The sequence below is a fragment of the Megalops cyprinoides genome, chromosome 7, assembly GCF_013368585.1.
Source record: "Megalops cyprinoides isolate fMegCyp1 chromosome 7, fMegCyp1.pri, whole genome shotgun sequence".
Classification (NCBI taxonomy): Eukaryota; Metazoa; Chordata; class Actinopteri; order Elopiformes; family Megalopidae; genus Megalops; species Megalops cyprinoides.
Window position 1 is genome coordinate 7,351,601 of NC_050589.1, and position 17,331 is coordinate 7,368,931.

At 43.2% G+C, this 17,331-nt stretch overlaps 1 protein-coding gene across 5 annotated transcripts in view; it reads left to right on the forward strand.

Moving 5' to 3' along the window:
* Positions 1 to 17,331, forward strand: part of LOC118780934 (arginine-glutamic acid dipeptide repeats protein-like) — a 165,266-nt gene that overhangs the window by 118,279 nt on the left and 29,656 nt on the right. For all 5 annotated transcript variants that reach the window (XM_036533715.1, XM_036533717.1, XM_036533716.1 and 2 more), the window contains 4 exons: positions 4,885 to 4,933; positions 6,842 to 6,966; positions 7,272 to 7,371; positions 11,566 to 11,664. In XM_036533715.1, the coding sequence (XP_036389608.1) occupies positions 4,885 to 4,933; positions 6,842 to 6,966; positions 7,272 to 7,371; positions 11,566 to 11,664 (373 nt within the window). The remainder of the gene's footprint in view (positions 1 to 4,884; positions 4,934 to 6,841; positions 6,967 to 7,271; positions 7,372 to 11,565; positions 11,665 to 17,331) is intronic.

The following is a 17,331-nucleotide window of genomic DNA, read 5'->3' on the forward strand; positions in this document are numbered from 1 at the left end:
ATTTGAAACACGATTTTAAGTCTGGTCAATAAAGCTGTCACAGGAGAGATTTGGGTCATGCTTCAGTTAAGTGACAGCTCCTGAAAAATTATTTGTTTAGTGGCACAAACACGCACACGTCTTTGGTTGAAACAAAATGTGGTTGACCTTTACCATGAATCTAGTTTTTGGTGGGTGAACAGCCCATGTATAGCAATGTGTTGGAGAAATGCTGGTGCTTGTTGGTATGTCAGTGTCTTACAGTTACAGGTATCAATTCGTGTTCATGTCACAAAGTTAAACCAGAGTAATGTTGGAAATAATGAACACTGGAGATTGGTCGAGGGCTTTACACTGTTGACAGTTCAGATTGAGACAGGGGTGACTAGTGCAATAATGAAGAAATTAAACTCGGAGAACTGGCGCTATGGCGAAGGCCACCTGTGGTGTGGTGTTTATGTGTGTCCTGTTAATCTATTCTGAGGTACATTTGTAAGTACACTTTTACAGTTCCCTGGAGATAGAAATTGCATTCAGTCTCCATTTAGATATGCTGATTGGTAATTGTAAAGATACCCGACTAAGAGTGAAATTTCCTGCCATTTTTATCCTACCTGTATAATGTGTGGGTAATGTCCATACATAGGTTTATAGCCTACAGTGTTCACCTAAAAGGGTGTCCAGTGCAGTTCAACCTCATGTAGCAAACCAGAGTGGCACCTCAACTATGTACCAATTATTTGTCAGACCCAGGAAGAGGAAACAGTCATAAATAATAATGAGGCTGTAGTTTTTAGTTGAGGAAATATCTGAATTTTTGCATACATGCTTACATAACAGTACTGGATCCATTGGCTGTCTCTCCTCTCAGGTTTTTGTTATTGGTCCCTAAACGTTTCTTTCCAGCCTTTGAAAGTACACTGACTGATACTTTTCTGTGATGATGAAGTAGCTGAAATTTTATTGTAGATTAGCTTTAAGTATACCTGGCTGAAAAAAGGAAATAGTTTAAATTCTCTAGCTAGACGTGTGCTTGGTTTCAGCCAGATGCATAAACAACCTGCTAAGGCATGGTGCTTTCAGATGATGTGTTTTAGTTTTGTTTCTGTTCTGGGTAGTAAACATTACATTACATAATTTGCATTAAGCAGACACTTTAATCCAGAGGGACTTGCATCAGTTAATGGTTTTTACAATGTTATCCATTTATACAGCTAGATATTTTACTGAGGCATTTCTGGGTTAAGTTCCTTGCTCAAGGGTACAGCGGCAGTGTCCCTGTGGGGAATCAAACCAACAACCTTTTGGTTATGAGTCCTGCTCCATAACCACTATGCTACACTGCCACCACAAACAATGCAAAATTAGCATGTTTGACCATCATTAATGAACATACAAATGTTGTTCTATGGAAAATACAGAAAGTATGACAGTAAGTATAAATCATTTTATCTTGTTTTTTTAATTGGAAGGGGCACCATACAGCATGAGCTTGCAAGATTGCAGATGGAACCATATGGATTATAAATGTCTTTTTCCCTAAACTGTTAACTAAATTAAAAGCTAATTATCCATTTATATGAATTGCATTTTTGCAGACTAGTTCTCTAACTTCAGCAAGAATTTGTCATGAGCTAGGTAACCTCTTGTTGACATTATAATGACTGGAAAACAGAAGTGAATATTTTGATCTTAGGTAGCTTGCCACAGGTAAGCGCACTATGCTGACTTAGGGGGTATTACTAGCCAGAAGCAGATACAGTTTGAAGATAGCAAATTACATTTAACCTAGATAGTGGATTACATTACTAAAGTGCGTTTGCTACTTACGTTTTAAAAGTTTGGTTAAAGCTCTGAAGGAATTTGGTTTGTTTTTCTGTAACTTGCTAGTATTACAGTGAATGACAGGATGTGACCTTGCTTTCACTGTGGCATTCTTTACTGTAGATGATGTCTGTAGCTTGTCATAAATGTTTGTGGACTTCATTATGAGGTGGAACATCACCCCTCATGTCCTACCATCAGACAATAACTGTAATTTACATAACTAGTATAATCCACTAGCCTATATATCTATCACAATATTAAATGCATTTCTGCCACTCAACACTCTACTTAAAGTTCAATTTGAATGAGAAGAACATACCCAAGACCAAGTATATTATTATTTTCAGAACGTAAATGTCTTAAGAAAGGTCTTTGTTACGTCAATCCTGTGAATAAATCTTAAATATGGGCAAAAATGTGCTTGTAAATGCCATAAGAACTTGACCAAAGGTCATATGCAGTAAATTTAAGTACAGCTGTAAGTCATATGACGGAAATTGAAATATCTAGCTCACTTTGCAACTTCAGGCAAATGCTCACATTTTAATTGCATCAAAAGTGTGTTGTTTTATCGCACTCAGTGTTGCTATTTCTGTAAATGCGTTATCACGTTCTTGGACATTTACACTAAATAGTTGCATTGTTTTGGGGCCCACCACAGTTTTCAGTTATAGGAAACTTCATGAGCCTGTTACCACCAGGCTGGACAGTGCTTTGTATGTTTGGGTCTTAACTTATTAGCTACAGAGGATACTGCAACATTTTCAGATTCATTAGGATACAGTGACACACTACAATATGTTTAAGTGTTCAACATTTGCATATACAAATTGAGCGAACAGATTGTTTTTCTCTGTCCCTCTCTGGGGTTAAATAGTTTGAGTCTCCCTGCCAGTCGTGAGGCTTAGAGGAGGAAAAAAAATGGTCAGGCTTTTCCTAATGTACTGAAAGCTTCCACGTCGCTCACAGTAATCCTGACTTTTTAAGAGGTATAACAACGCGGTCGCGTCTGAGTGTGGTGCATCTGGCTGCCACAGTTGTTGCAGCCTGGCATATCAGTCTGACAGTCCCATGCTCTCTGCTTTGCTGAAACAGGGAGGGGGGTATTTAATGTGTACCCATTAGGGAGCTATGATTTGAAGACTTCTAATGTTACTGGAAGACCTGGCCCCTCAGACTTCCTCCAAGCCTGCCCCTGTGATGGAGAGTGCGTTTGTCTGGATGCAAATCATAGTGACAGTTTCTGGGCTGTTCCGTGCTTTCCCTTATGAAAAAAAAAAAAAATCTGGCTATTGCCATGGCAACGAGGGGGAGGGGTCTGTTTCAAAGGAACATCTTGTCATTTTCTTTAATCCACTGCAGCTGGAGATCGGAACACTATTATTAAATTGATGTCGCTATGGTTACCGGAATTTGTTTCAGCAGCCATTTCGAAGTCGCTTGTCCTCCTGTGTTTGGGGCTCTTGTACCTCATCTTGTGTAATGTTAGTTCAGCAGAAACGAGCAGACGTAGATCTGTTACAACAATCTCAACATTTACAGCCGTTATGCTTATTTTTGTGATTTATTTTAACCACATCTAGAAAATGGATACGAAAATGTGAAATGGTTCAGGTAGGTAGGTAGATGATTCCACCCCCTGAGAAATGTTATTTAATATATACAGTGCCAGTGGGTGCATTTATAGGGCATCCTTTTGAGCCGTCAATCTGCCAGCCGCTGTTCCTCAAACCCTCAGTGACAGGATGTTGCTGGGATATCGCTCGCCCTCCGGCCCGTGTCAGTCTGCTCGGTTTCTGTGGAACGCAGCCGCCGCCGCTAAACACGGCTTCATCTTGACTTTAACCACAAGTAAATGGCCAGAATGTGGCTAACCGCAGCAGAAGCCCTAGCAGCGCATCTGTGGTGCCGAGGCTGTCGACCTCAGCCCCCCCTCCTTCCTTTGCGTGTGACATTTTGAAGTTAAAGGAAGGAAAGTGGGTGATGGAAAGGCTCTTGACAAAGGCTGAAATTGCAAAATGAATTGTTCTGGAGCATGTAGTTTTAAGACTGAAGAATTGAAGAAATGACTAAAAGCATTACTTTTGACTTTCTCCTTGTTTTATGAGGAGATTAGCTCTCACTGTTTATTTTAGTTGAGCTTCTCAGTGTTTTGTCCTGAGTTTGATATGAGGGCATCTTTCATACTGTTACACAGGCTTGGTGCTGCCAAGTCTACAAAGAACCCATCTTAATTGGTTGGCTGTACATACCAGTAACCAAGTGACAGGGTTATTGAAGCTCTTCACATGGAGGGCCACAATTCAGCAGTTTATCTAAAAAAAAAAAAAAAATTACCTGAAGTGGACAGGAAAGCAGTGTTCGTCCATTCAGAATTAATTAGTTGAATCAGGAGAGTAACCCCTGGACTGGCATAAGATCCTGTGGACACCGTGACCCTGCAGGGCTAGGATTGGGTAACCCTGCTTTTTTTGGAACTGTGAGAGAGAGTGCTGAGCAGGTCTGTTTTTAATTGAACTCGGCTTGGGATCCGTATTGCACAGGTGTCCGTATTCCATAAAACAAATCTGCGGAGACCTGTAACTCTTGCTTCATTCTCGAGCATGCCTTTTCTTTATTGCCAGAGCATTTTACTACAATTCCACGAAATCTTAAAATCTGCATCCTTGCCAAGAAATGTGATATATCAAGTGTAAGTGCAGCATTTCCCCACACTGATTTAGGGTGCCAGCTGTGCTCATTTTCCAGTGTGTTGGGGAAAAGTTAAGCTTCCTTCTTAACTAACTCTTAAGAGTGAAATGAGGGCCATGTTTTTTTTTTTCCTTGAATTGCTTCTTGGAATATTGATGCTTGCATGCTCATCATTTCACTGAAAACTTTGTTGTTTCTCACCTGCACTGTTGTGGGTGTCAATACTGATAGCTAGGATCAAGATCATTTAAGATTTTTAAGTTCAGTGAGAATCCTTTCTGGTAGGGGTACTTTATGATTATGATGTCATAATGCTTGTCTGTAATTGTATTGGTGGGTTTGTTTCTGTGCTGATCTGAACCGTCCTGTTGCTTCTTCTTCTTCCAGGCGGCTAAACAGCACGCAGGGGGAGATCCGGGTGGGCCCGAGTCACCAGGTAGGAGCTTCGCCTCACGCTCACTGACATCACCGCGTCATGTTAAGCAGCACATTAGGCAGCGTCACGCTGTAGTGGTGCTGCTGATGGGCTCTCCTCTCACACTCTGTAGTTTATGCAGTAGCGGTCTTTTTTCCTCTGACAGATGGCAACGGTATGCAAGGAACAGAATTATTATTTCCTTGTACAGGTGAAACAATCGCCAAATAAAACCAGAGAGTAAATTAAACCCAAGGAAATAATTGCCTTCAGAATTTTCTGTAATCTTCGCAGGGAGTTTGGATGAAATGAAATTGCTAGTTTTTTGTGTTGCCTCCCAGTCTCTCTCTCTCTCTCTCTCTCTCACACACACACACACACACACACACACACACACAGAGCGCAAAGAGCCAGGCCTGCAGATGAAGCCCTGTCACCCGATATCACTGCCTTAATATCTCATTCACTTCATCAGCCTCACGTTTCCTTCGGCAGAAGCCCTGCACTCTTCCTGGGAGAGATCTCTAACGGGACGAGTCTGAATCTAAAATGAGGTCACGCTGTTTCTAAAAATGTAAAGCAGGCTGGAAGTTACAGAACTTTTCCCCCGTCCCTCCTGCACTGACCCCACACCGAGCGTCTAGTGTTGAGAGTGATGAAGGTGACAGCTCCTGGTGTGAAGCTGCTTCCTGCTCTTCCAGCCCAGTTTTACTGATCATTCACATTCTGTTAGCCCACTAAAGGCAAGTATAATCATGCATATGCACTAAAGTGTCAAGGCCTTAACATCTGTATGTAGGAACTGAAAGGAGTAGCTCCATGGTGTGTGTCATCTTATTTCACTCCTGTTAGAACTGATGCTTTTTGAAGCATGTGTGACCTCCACTTCCCTTGACCTGAACCCAACCTGTTAGAGCAGGGGGTTGTACACCAATGTTACAGACAGACACCAGAGGTCCCCTGTGTAGTTTGCATGTTTTGACAGTAGACGGCCATATTGTTGTGTACAGCCTGCCAGCTTCACTCTGAAGGCATTAGGATGAAACGACGTAATGGAAACAGCACTCATAATTGCGTCTTGTGTGTAATGCCTTTCCCCACCAACATATTTTGAAAATGCAGTCATGTGGAATAATTATTAGGCTCCCGGCCCAGCGCCGCCTGAAAGACCAGGCTGTGTGAAGTCGCAGCAGCAGATAGCCCGGGCCTGGTAATGAGGTCTCTGGGTACCCAACCCACGGGCATTTTCTTGGCAGAGATCAAGCCGAGTTATCTGTACAAGCATTATTCTGCAAGAATAACAACCCTCGAGCGCGCAGTTTAAAAAAGAAAAAAAAAAAAATCAAAGAAATCGTCCTTCGGTTGCGCCAATATGATAATTATGAATTATTATTCTCTCCAGTGTTCTGTCTTCATGCTGGTGGATGTACTCTAGACATTGTCTTTTTGAAGCCAGTGAGAGTCTGCGCTGTAGTGTATGACTGAAAACTCATTCAGCGTACGCTCTATGAGCAATGTATAAAGTTCTTTGAACATATGGAGGTGGCACCATATAGTCAGTGAACAGGCAACGTGAGTCTGATAGTCTGTCAGTGCTGAAGTCTCTCCAATTATGTCTTCCTACAGATACTTCCCATTGTATAAATTTGGAGCTTTTACATCAATAGTAAAATTGGGCTTTATATGGAAGTTATTGTGAAAGTAGGTGTGCATAAAAAGACTCAGATAAAGGTACTGGAAGTGTGCTTTGCTTCCTACGTTGGCAGCTAAGCTTTCTATTGAAATGTTATGAGCTAGGCTAAACTGGAAGGCAGGTATCTTATGAAACCATTATCAGTTGTAATGCACATTAAACAATTGATACTTGACACCTTTAGAATTACTATTATTGTGATGTCACTGCTGACCCTGCGCTCTGTGTCCAATCAGGCCAAGCTCCCGGAGCTTCAGCCCTTCCCATCCCCCGGCGGCCAGGTGGTGACGGAGAACGAGGAGCTGGTGTGGATGCCGGGGGTGAACGACTGTGACCTGCTTATGTACCTGAGGGCAGCCAGGTGAGCACCCAGAACACCACCTGGCAGCCTCACCACCTGCCGGAGCTGTCGTGTAGAACAAACCACCACAAACGGGACGTACCGGTCCCCACTGAATGCGTCACGAATTTAAATCTGGCTTTGCTAGTCTGCCCTTCAGTGACAGCTGCACAGTGAGCCTTGCCCAGCCTCCTGCAAGGATCGGTGCTCTACTTTCTCATTCTGGGGCGAACACCCCGTTTTATTGATTTGGTGATGGTGTGCACAGTGTGTCTGAGCTGCATATGGAGACAGCTTTAATCTGTTCCTTCTCCGGCTGTGTTCAGGAGCATGGCAGCGTTTGCGGGAATGTGCGATGGGGGATCCACAGAGGACGGCTGTTTAGCTGCCTCGCGGGACGACACCACTCTAAACGCTTTAAACACGGTAAGTAGCCACATCTCCCCTCGCCCCCGCTAGTCTCCCATCAAATCCTGCAGCTTTCGACTTTGCCAAAAACAAGGTATATGAAACAAAGTGCGCAAAGTGGTAGCGGAGTATGAATATAGTATGAATTGATATCTCATATTTGTGGACTGTGGAGAGACAGCCCGTGCTGCTGTTGGTCCGTCTCTGGAGGAGAGCATTCGGAGCTTCGTAATCTGCCTCGCGAAACGAGTCTACCCCTCAGAAGGCCTTGATTTATTTCACAGTGGAACGCGGTGTGAAAAGCCATTTGCTTCCCCCATCCCCCCCCCCCCCTTTTTTTTTTCTCTGGATCCTGTGAAAGCGTATCAGTTACGTGGGCAGCGCTGTGGATAAATGAGAACAGACAGGCATCTCCTGCAGAGTTTTATTTATGTAATCATACTCCCCACCCCCTGCACCGCGGCCTGCACGAAAGAGTTTTTGATAATTGCAGAAGGCAGAGGCGAAAGGATACAACGTCTGCAGTCACTCCTCGAACGTAACGGGCGACCTGCGAATGTGTGTTTGCTTAATAACGTTCATAAATTGAAAGAGGTGTCGGCGCTGTGCAGTGGCTGTTATTGGTTATAAATGTAATTTCTGCTTGGTGAAGGCTGGCTGGTGAAAAGCACAAGGTAATACCTCTCATTTGGCATTTAATTAAAACACACGCTGCAAATGACTTGAGATGGCTTTTCATGGCTGCTGTTTATTAGAGGTGAATAAATATACTCCCCCCTCAGTCTCCCATGTGTCTAGCATTTGTGCCGAGTGTCACGACATGTTAATGAATTTACTTCCTCCACCACAAATACCCAACACAACTCCACATATTGCTTTCTAAAGCAATTAACTGCAATTTGCACAGATGTTTTAACAGGTTAAAGCAAAAAAAAAAAAAAAATCTGAAAAATCTGAAATGTCAGTTTTAATGTACTGTTTAATGTGTACTGTTTAGCATTAATTTCCACAAGTTATTTCCAGAGGTACATCTATAAACATATTATCTAATTATAGAAGATGATGCTGTGGTCAAAACTGTGTTTGAGGAGTTTTGTTTTTCCAATTACTTTGTGTAAAATATAAACTAATGTGATATAACATATATTATATATACAGATAGTATTTTATACAGTATTTATAAATAGTCATGTGAGTTTTTCATTCCTCTACATGTGGAAGCCAAGACTATCACAGTTTACAGTTACAGGGTTGGGTTAGAGGTGAGAAAGACTGCACATCCAGTTTGAATCATAAGACTCAGATTAGCTTATATCCACTTTTGGTCATGTGCCTCCATGAAGCAGAGTTTTCGTCTCCCTTCATACCGTGGCTTCTCTAGTAATAAAAAATGTCTTCTGCGGTGCTGTCTCTTAATGATGCTTCTGCACACAAACAGCGTCTGCTTCACTCCCCTCCTCCACAGCTGTCTTTTTACAGTAGCGTGCATCAGATACGGCCCTGCTTAAAAGGCTGCTGTCACACTAATTCATACCAGCATTCTGGAGTACGTTTCAGATAATTACAGCCACTGGCTTTTACTAGACATTATTAGAAAGTAATAAGCACCATCACAATTATTTTTAGAAATAAAGCCTTTCCAATATTTATACTGTAAAATTCAATGAGGCAGAGACGAGATCTAAAGATAGAAGGAGTAAGGAGATTGGATTTCTGTCACACATAAGAAGACATCAATAAGGCTGGTGGGGGAGTAGTGGGGATGGTTTTTCTGAGCATCCAGAAGCACCAGGAAGAGTCATTTTCTCCGTAATTGATCATCTGGGAGTCGAGCTTTACAAGGAAATTGCTTTAGCAGGAGCCAGTGTTTCTAGGCAGCAGAATCGCTGCGGGTCGAGTCCGCAGGCAAAGGTTTACCAAACAAGCAGTCGCGATGAGGGGAGGGGGCGTCCCTTGGGGGGCCCGAGTGCCTCCACATTGCAAACGTTCATCTCCGTAATGGCGTCTCTGCCTCGTCTGCCTCCAACACACACAGCCATCTGAGCTGTTCGGCTCTAAAGAAAACGCAGGATCGCTCTGCTCCTGTGTCATACATGATTTATTCAACACCCCTCCAATAATAATATTTGCGCAGCCCGTAATTTGCTTTGTCCTTTGATGGAAATGGTCAGATCGGATGTATTCCTGGCAGGCTGTGGTGACCTTTTTCCACTGACCGGACTTAGTTATGGACTGGCCGTACCTGTGGTGTGTGCCCGAGGCCTTTTAATAGCATATTGACCCAGGTTGGCAGTGTGTTGGCCAGCTTCAGATATAGTGGCAAGATTGATGATAAGCCCAGTTGAGCCAAATGGAAGTAGGCCTGTATCCTGTAAAATTCCTGTAGGGAAATATATTTATTTTAACAGCGCTTAAGGCTGTGGGGTCTCTTCCATGTATCGCTCACGGCTCACCCCAGAAAATGAACATTTGCCTTCTGAGCTGCCCACTCGATATGAGCATAATCGGCATTGTTCGTTGAAATGTTTCTTCCTATGGCTTCCTCAAAATGGAGTCACAGAAGCAGTTTCTTCCCCAATGAGTACAGGGAAATGTTCAGGGCACCGAGAGAGGTCGGCTCTAAAGATGCTAGCAGGCCAGCAGCACCTGAGTAGCAGGTCAGACTCCCATCATTAAATTGCAAACTACCGTAACGGATCACTCGGGGGCAGCACATGCACAGGCAAAGCAGGTCTCCAGGAACACGTCTTCCGCGTGTTTCCAAAATCTTCCTACAGTTTCTCTCCGAAACCCTGCATATTTCACCCCAGTTTGGCTCTCTGTGACAGAAACTCGCCGGAGCCTCGAGCAGGTCACAGACAAAGAGGGGCGTATCCCGAACGACGTTATAAATGAGCACCAAAGAACAATATTTTGATGCATTAGAGAGAGGGGGGAAAAAAAGGTGTAATTCATGGGTTCATCAGCTCTCGCTGGGCTCCTGACAGCTGAAATTCGCCAGCAGGGGGAATTCATTCGCCGCTGTGCACTGACAGGCTGTGGCAGGGCGAGACGGGGAGCAGGGGGAGAGAGGACACCATCAGCCCCTCGGTGAAAAAGGCGGGCAGGGGGAGATATGCTAATCCAGACCCTCTACCCTAAAGCACCTGCTGCATGATGCATGATAATGGAGATTTCTCCTCCGCGTCCAAAATAAATGCAGGGGAATGCGCCGTGCGATATAAAGCATAATAAATAGAACATTACTTTCGGCGGGGCGGCGGAATAAATGCGGATGGCGGGTCACCTGTCTCTTGACCCTTTTTTTTTTTTTACGCCCCGAATCTGCAATTCTAAAAGGTGTCATTTGTTTGCAGCATAGTGATGGTGGAAGAAATGCACACAGTGCTCTCTGTAGGCTCAGATCGGAGAGCGGGCCGAGTCTGACACGTTGGCCGGTTGAAAGGAGATCTCCTGAAAACAAAAGACAGGAGAGAAGCAGAAGCAGGAGTCCTGGCTGCTGTAGGTACAGGTGCCGCCCGCTCCGCGGAGCTCATTCCGGGCGGATCGATGCTCGGACTCTTTGTTCCCCCCTCGCCTCGGCGTCGTTGCTGGCGGTACACAGTGTCCTGATGTGGAAGTGACTCGGGTTATTTGCTTTAGTTCCCTGCCGCTCTCCCGGCTCTTCTCTGCCGTTAGGTCCACTGTCTTGGCGGCGGGTTTTTTTTCGCCTGGTATTTCTCCGCTTTCCATCCCGGCTGTGAAAATAAAAAGCAGCCTGCATCTCTGACACATCTGTGGGGATGATGTCATGACAGCCCTGTGCCGATTTAAGAATCATAGCCGTGTTTGTGAGGACTGCAGCATATATAATCGTATATAACCCTCTTAAAACCAGTTCAGTGAATAAATGTAAATGCATTGCTTGGAAAATATACTAGTAATATATAGTACCATATATGCGGGGCAGCAGTGTAGCGTAGTGGTAAGGAGCAGGGCTCATAACAGAAAGGTTACTGGTTCGATTCCCTGCAGGGGTACTGCTGCTATACCCTTGGGCCTTACATTTGCCTTAGTAAATATCCAGCTGTATAAATAGGGCCAGGGTTAGAAATAAGAGTGTCTGCTAAATGCCGATAATGTAATCTAATGTAGTATATATAACAGATAAAGGTAGATGTATATTGATGTATTATATAAATTGATAATTTGATCTTTTTTTTCTCCCCATAGCTTCACGAGAGCAACTACGACGCAGGGAAGGCCCTGCAGAGGCTGGTGAAGAAGCCAGTTCCCAAGCTGATCGAGAAGTGCTGGTCTGAAGATGAAGTGGTAAGACATGCTTTACACTCGCCTGGCCGGGGTTCAAAAACGTGAACCTTTTACCTGGTAGCTCAGCTGTCATCGAGGCCCTTTCCTGCCCTTCTTTCCGTGTCAAATTTAAAGACGGCACTCTGCATTTTTCCATCTCATGTTTACTTTGTGAAATGTATTGGCTCGGGTCCCATTCTGCCATCTTTCCTTGTGAGATATTGTTGTTCTCTTTGTAATGGGATTTGCTTGTGCGAGTCCGTGTGTGATAAAGGTCTGTGGGAGAAATATGCGCGGGGTTGCTGCGCAGTGAATCACGCTTATCGGGGCCCGTCTTCCTTGAGAGTTCAGGGCAGCTGCATCCTGTTTTCCGCCCGAGAGCACACCTGGCAGTATAAATCTCCACACAGAGAAAGACGAGGCACTAAGATGATTGCATTTATCTCCTGCAGTTCTGATTTGGCTGCAAATTGCATGTTAGAGATGCAGAGCTACTTGCATACAAAAAAAAAAACATTTTCACGCTCTATGAAGGTGTAGATGGCAATAGAGTTGAAACCATAGAAGTTTTGGTGCCAGTTTGGTTGACAGCTACTCGGCTACTGTACCCTGATGTATTTATACCATTTGTGAGATCTTAATCGGTGTTTTATTCTGCATGCAGTGAATAATTTCACTCCACATACTGGATTAGATTACTGTGTATGGAATAGGTGCAGTGGGCCATAGATGAAAATACACAAAAAAAGCCTGTTGTCACCCTGAGGGAGAAGCCTGGTTTGATCATTTCTGTGCAGGTAGCTCGTGTCAGACAGCCTTGAAAATCCATCACCAAAACCAGATTTTAAATGAGTAAATAAATAAATAAACATTTTTTTTTACTATTAATTAAACGTGATGGATGCTTTTAAAGAGAGCCGGAGCCCGAGGCAGAAGTGTAGCTAATCAAAACAGATTAAGTCACCCGGTCTGTGCGTGCGGAGTTATCCCCTCCGTTTGTTTATGCAAAGAGGCTGAGGGCAGGCCTCACTGCCGAACCAAGCACCTCGTCCCCACACCACACCTCACCCTCATCCCGCTCTTAATTAGCTTTCAGCAGCTTGATTACTGGAGCCCTGGTCCAACCAGAGGAAAAGGCCCTAACACTCAGCCGGTCTTCGTGATTTTAATATTCTTATTCGTGTGAAAATGCGCCTGTATCTCGAGCTGTTAAAACCACTGATTTCTTCTGTTTGGGTGGATCAAGCCTTTACGCTTCAATAGCAAAATGAAAAGATGAAGAAGGGGAAAAAAAATCAAAAGATTTGTTGCTGTTGAAAACAAACCAGCAAAAAAACAACTGCCAATAAACATGTTCACCACATTGTGCAGTGACATATGAGCGAGTCAATAAATCGACTTTTAACAATTATGTATGGTAAACAGGCATGATATCGGATATGCTTGTGTAACCACATGATTGGAACTGGAAGTTCTCTTGGTTACGGATGTCTGCCATATAGACAATGAATAATTATGAACAGGGTTTATATTATTCATAAAGTGTACATAGATTTTATTTACTTGTTTTTAGCTACTATGGAGACTAGATCAGTGCACTTAGCAAGCTTTTTATGTCTTAGTCACTAGAGTTCTGTGGTAAGATGAATAAGAAGTCTGGAATCATAGCTAGCCAACATCAGAGAATGATTACGCGTAAGTAACACCAGTGTAATTTCTTTTGTTTCAGTGTACTGTTCCACACGCAGTGAGTGAGCTTCAGGTAGTCGCAGTTCAGCATTGCAGCGTAGCTGAAAATTTTAACCACACGATCATACGTTTATCCAGACCGGTCTAGTGAAGTGAAAATGACTTTGGTGTCATACCTTTAAAATCGGAGTCATTAAAGTGATTTTTTAAGATCTCTGTGTTAGTTTGCTGAAGTGTTTTTTTTTTCCCTCCTGAAATGATGGCATACAGATTCATTGACACACATTAACATGAAGGAATAAGAAACACAGTGAATGCAGATAGTTTTTAAGCCGACAGTGATAAGAAAGGTCTGCTATCAGATCATTTCCTCAAGTTCACAAGATGAGCTACTCTGCCAAAAGGCAACCGCTGACCAGGGTAAAGATGAAAAGGAACATGGAGAAGCAATCTCTCGTCTCTCTTATAGAGCTGTCAGACTAGCTCATAAGACAGCTTGGTTGACTATCTTATAATCTGTTTGTTTGTGTAGCTACCCTATATAAAAAAGATCATGAGCAAAACTGAAATGCGCTAGCTAACCACACATGCTATTGCGTTATCCTAGCAAGAACATGTACATGATTTGGAAAGCTAATGTCATTAGTAAAAGGCACCATGCTTCAAAGTATGATGAACTCACATTACAGTGACATCTGTTGACAGCATATAAAAAAGAATACTTATGCATATTTTCTGATGATTTGCACATACCTCACTGCACATATGAGCTGTATTTATTCCAGGGGGGTCAGTCAATGGCCTCATGGTTAGGGGGCAGGGAATAATTTTCAGTTTTGCCCAGACTGGCCTTGGAGGGAAATCTGTGTACAGCGCTTTGTGACAGCCCTGGTTGTAGAATGTGCTGTATTAAATAACTGTTGTTGTCGTTAGACATGACCCTTTCAGTCAGGGCACAAGCCTGAAATCTGTGACGTGAATGTCATTGTTGACGAGCCTTTTTTTGGCATCGGTTACCAATAGTAATATTTGAGACAAGGTCCTTGAAAGCCTCGGATGTCATCCTTGAAGGTCCTGGCATTTTGGTGCTGGATCCTGCCCGGTCCCTGAGAGCCCCGCCCCTCCGCCCCTCCGCCCCTCCACCGGCGGGTTCGGCCCGCAGACGGCCTGCAGTTGCAGAGCCGAGGACGCAGCCCACAGTGATCTCATTTCGCGCTGTGCCTTTACAGCACCGCAGCCTTGAGGGACAGGTGTAAATTTACCCCTGACCTTGAGCGCGGGGCCCTCTCTCTCTCCACTCCTCTTCTTTTATTTATTGTCTTTCATCCGCCGCTCCACATTACAACCCCCCCCCCATCCAGTTCCTGTCCTCTCTGTTCCTCTCCTTTTTGCCCCTTTCTTTGATATGTGAGTGAAAGTGACAGTGACTGCCTCTGAACTGACAGCATCTGCCTCGTCTCCAGGGTCAGTTTGCCCCCCCCCCCCCGCCTTTTCCACCTCCCTCTTCCCCCGGTGGTAGCAGATCTGTCCACATACTGTTTGGTGCTCAGGGAAGGAGCAGTTGCGTAGGTCAGGTAGGATATGATAAACCACAAATCCATGAATCAGAAATGAGAGGCCAGGGTTACTTGAAGTCTCAACTTTTTTTTGATTGTTTTAAGAAGCCCCTTTCTGTTAAATAGGTAATATTTTGGTAAATTGGAAAGCACATTGCTTGTCTTCATAGTTACTTCAACATATCCTTTCCTCATGTACAAATAAGTTAAGCAGGCTGGTAAAACATGGAACATCTCCCTAGATGGATTTGCATGGAATAAATAACCCAGTAAGAGATCAGAAAAGACCAGGATTACATGAATCATAAATTGCTTGTTTTAGTCATCGGTGAAACCCGCTGGCATTTCATGTTTCACTAGACTCACACGATTTCACACTCCTGGTAGCGTGAGCACACCAACATTTCAGTTTTGAAAAGAAACCCGCGGTGTGCATGTCACACGCTCTCCCAAACAAAATAACACAAGATACACTAAATTACAGTAATGCATCCCTTTTCAGCAAATGCAGTGAATACAGTGGTTAAGTATGTGTGAGGAAGAATATTAGTGGGAGTCAGATGCAGGGGAAAATAGCAGTGTTGGCAGGAGTCCCGCCGCCCTCAAGTAAATTTCTTCTGATGTGGTGTCAACGTATTCATTGCTTTTTCTAGTATGAGCCTCAGTGAAATCCCTACATTACATGAGGTAGTAAATAGATATATTTTAAAATGTTGCCGTGACTGTGAAATCGTAACATAGCTGTGTGTGTGTGTGTGTGTGTGTGTGTGTGTTTGTGTGTTTGTGTGTCTATATGCATATAGAGACACATATATACACACATATATTTTTTAATGATCACTTGGGAAATTCCCCTGATGGCAATATATTTCCTCTCCACCCCATATTCTTCCCTGAATCCATCAGATAGCGCGAAGGGGGACAAATAAACAATAACAAGCAGAGGACTCAATATCTCAGCCAGGCTGATCTATATCTACCCTGAGAGGGGGCATCAATTCCTCAGACTTACTGTGTATTATCTCCCGGCCTGTCAGCGTGTGATGAATGGATATGTATGAGGCCACACATTGGATACATGGCTTGGGTGGTGGAGTGATGTTCCGGTCACAGGCGGGAGAAATGCCACCCTGTGGTGATGTCTGGGCCTTACAGAACAATCGCAAACGTTCCGCCCACCCAAACATTCTGCCCCCCCACCCCCATGTCCCCGTGGAACTGTGAAATGGAGGCCTCGTATCACAAGCATTTGTTACCATGTATTTCACAGTCACTTATCCTAGGGTTGTACAAACCTGGTGCCAATGCTGGTAGGCTACCTCTGTAAACAGGTACTACTTTGTTTTTTTTTTTTTTTTGTTTTTTTTACCCAACAGTGATAGTGAGAAGCATCTTGAGTATTAGGAAAGCATGTTTTAGTATTTATACAGTATTTATGTAGCAGTGTTTCTCTGTTTTAAAACAATGTCTTAAAACAGAGCGGTTATTGAATTCAGTTTCGGGTAACCGCATATCCAAAATGAAGGTTTTAGGTTATGAAAAGTTGCTGTCAGTGGAAGGCTATAAATACGAGGCAGGCCGAAAGGTAAGGAGGTTAGCTCAGTTAGGTTTCTGCAAAATGAAAGTTCATGCAGTTTGGTTCATTCCTTGCAAAATAACCATCATCAATACATGCTTTCAGTTTTTTTTTTTTTTGAGTATTTTTTCCTGCTTTTCTGTGGAAAACGCAGTGATTATTAAACAGCAGCTTTTGTCTGGGGGAAGGGAGTGTCCCGGAGTTTCCTGACACTGTTGGCCTGGTCCCACAGCAGCATGCATTCTGGAAATAGTGATGCCAAATTTGTTCCTAGTAACAGTATTTGTTCTTTAAACTGTTGCTCTTTAAACTGTTTTGGCTCATTGACGTGTCATGACAATAGATCACTTCTGACTGTCTGTGGTCATTTCATTAAAGTAGCCAACATTTTTGTTTAGTTTTTATTTTTTAAATGAGTTTGTTGGAAAATTAGTATGTTTAAAAGAACAGAGAGGGTTGCCTTTTGGGTCTTTTTTGCAGTTTTTTTTTCTCTGTCGAGCATGAATGCAGCTTTAATAGGTTATTAGCATTTGACCTAGAGGTCATTGATTGATCGGCTGAACCATTAGTTGATTTTTTGTTAGAACAAGTCTTTAATTTGGTAACTTTCTCACTGACAGTCAAGAAGGAGAGCCTTATAAAATAATTAATTTTTATTGTCAGTATTTGCAGTTACAGAACATTTGAATACCATATCATTCAAAATGCATATTACGTTTTCCGGTTTATAAACTTTTTGTGTAGCTTGTGTTTTTAAGCAGGACTGTTGTGGTACGTGAAATATAATCAGCCATTTAAAAAAAGATGAGAGAAATAGCATGAAAATTTAATTCCCTCAATATGTAGATAACAGGACTCCCTTTGGTG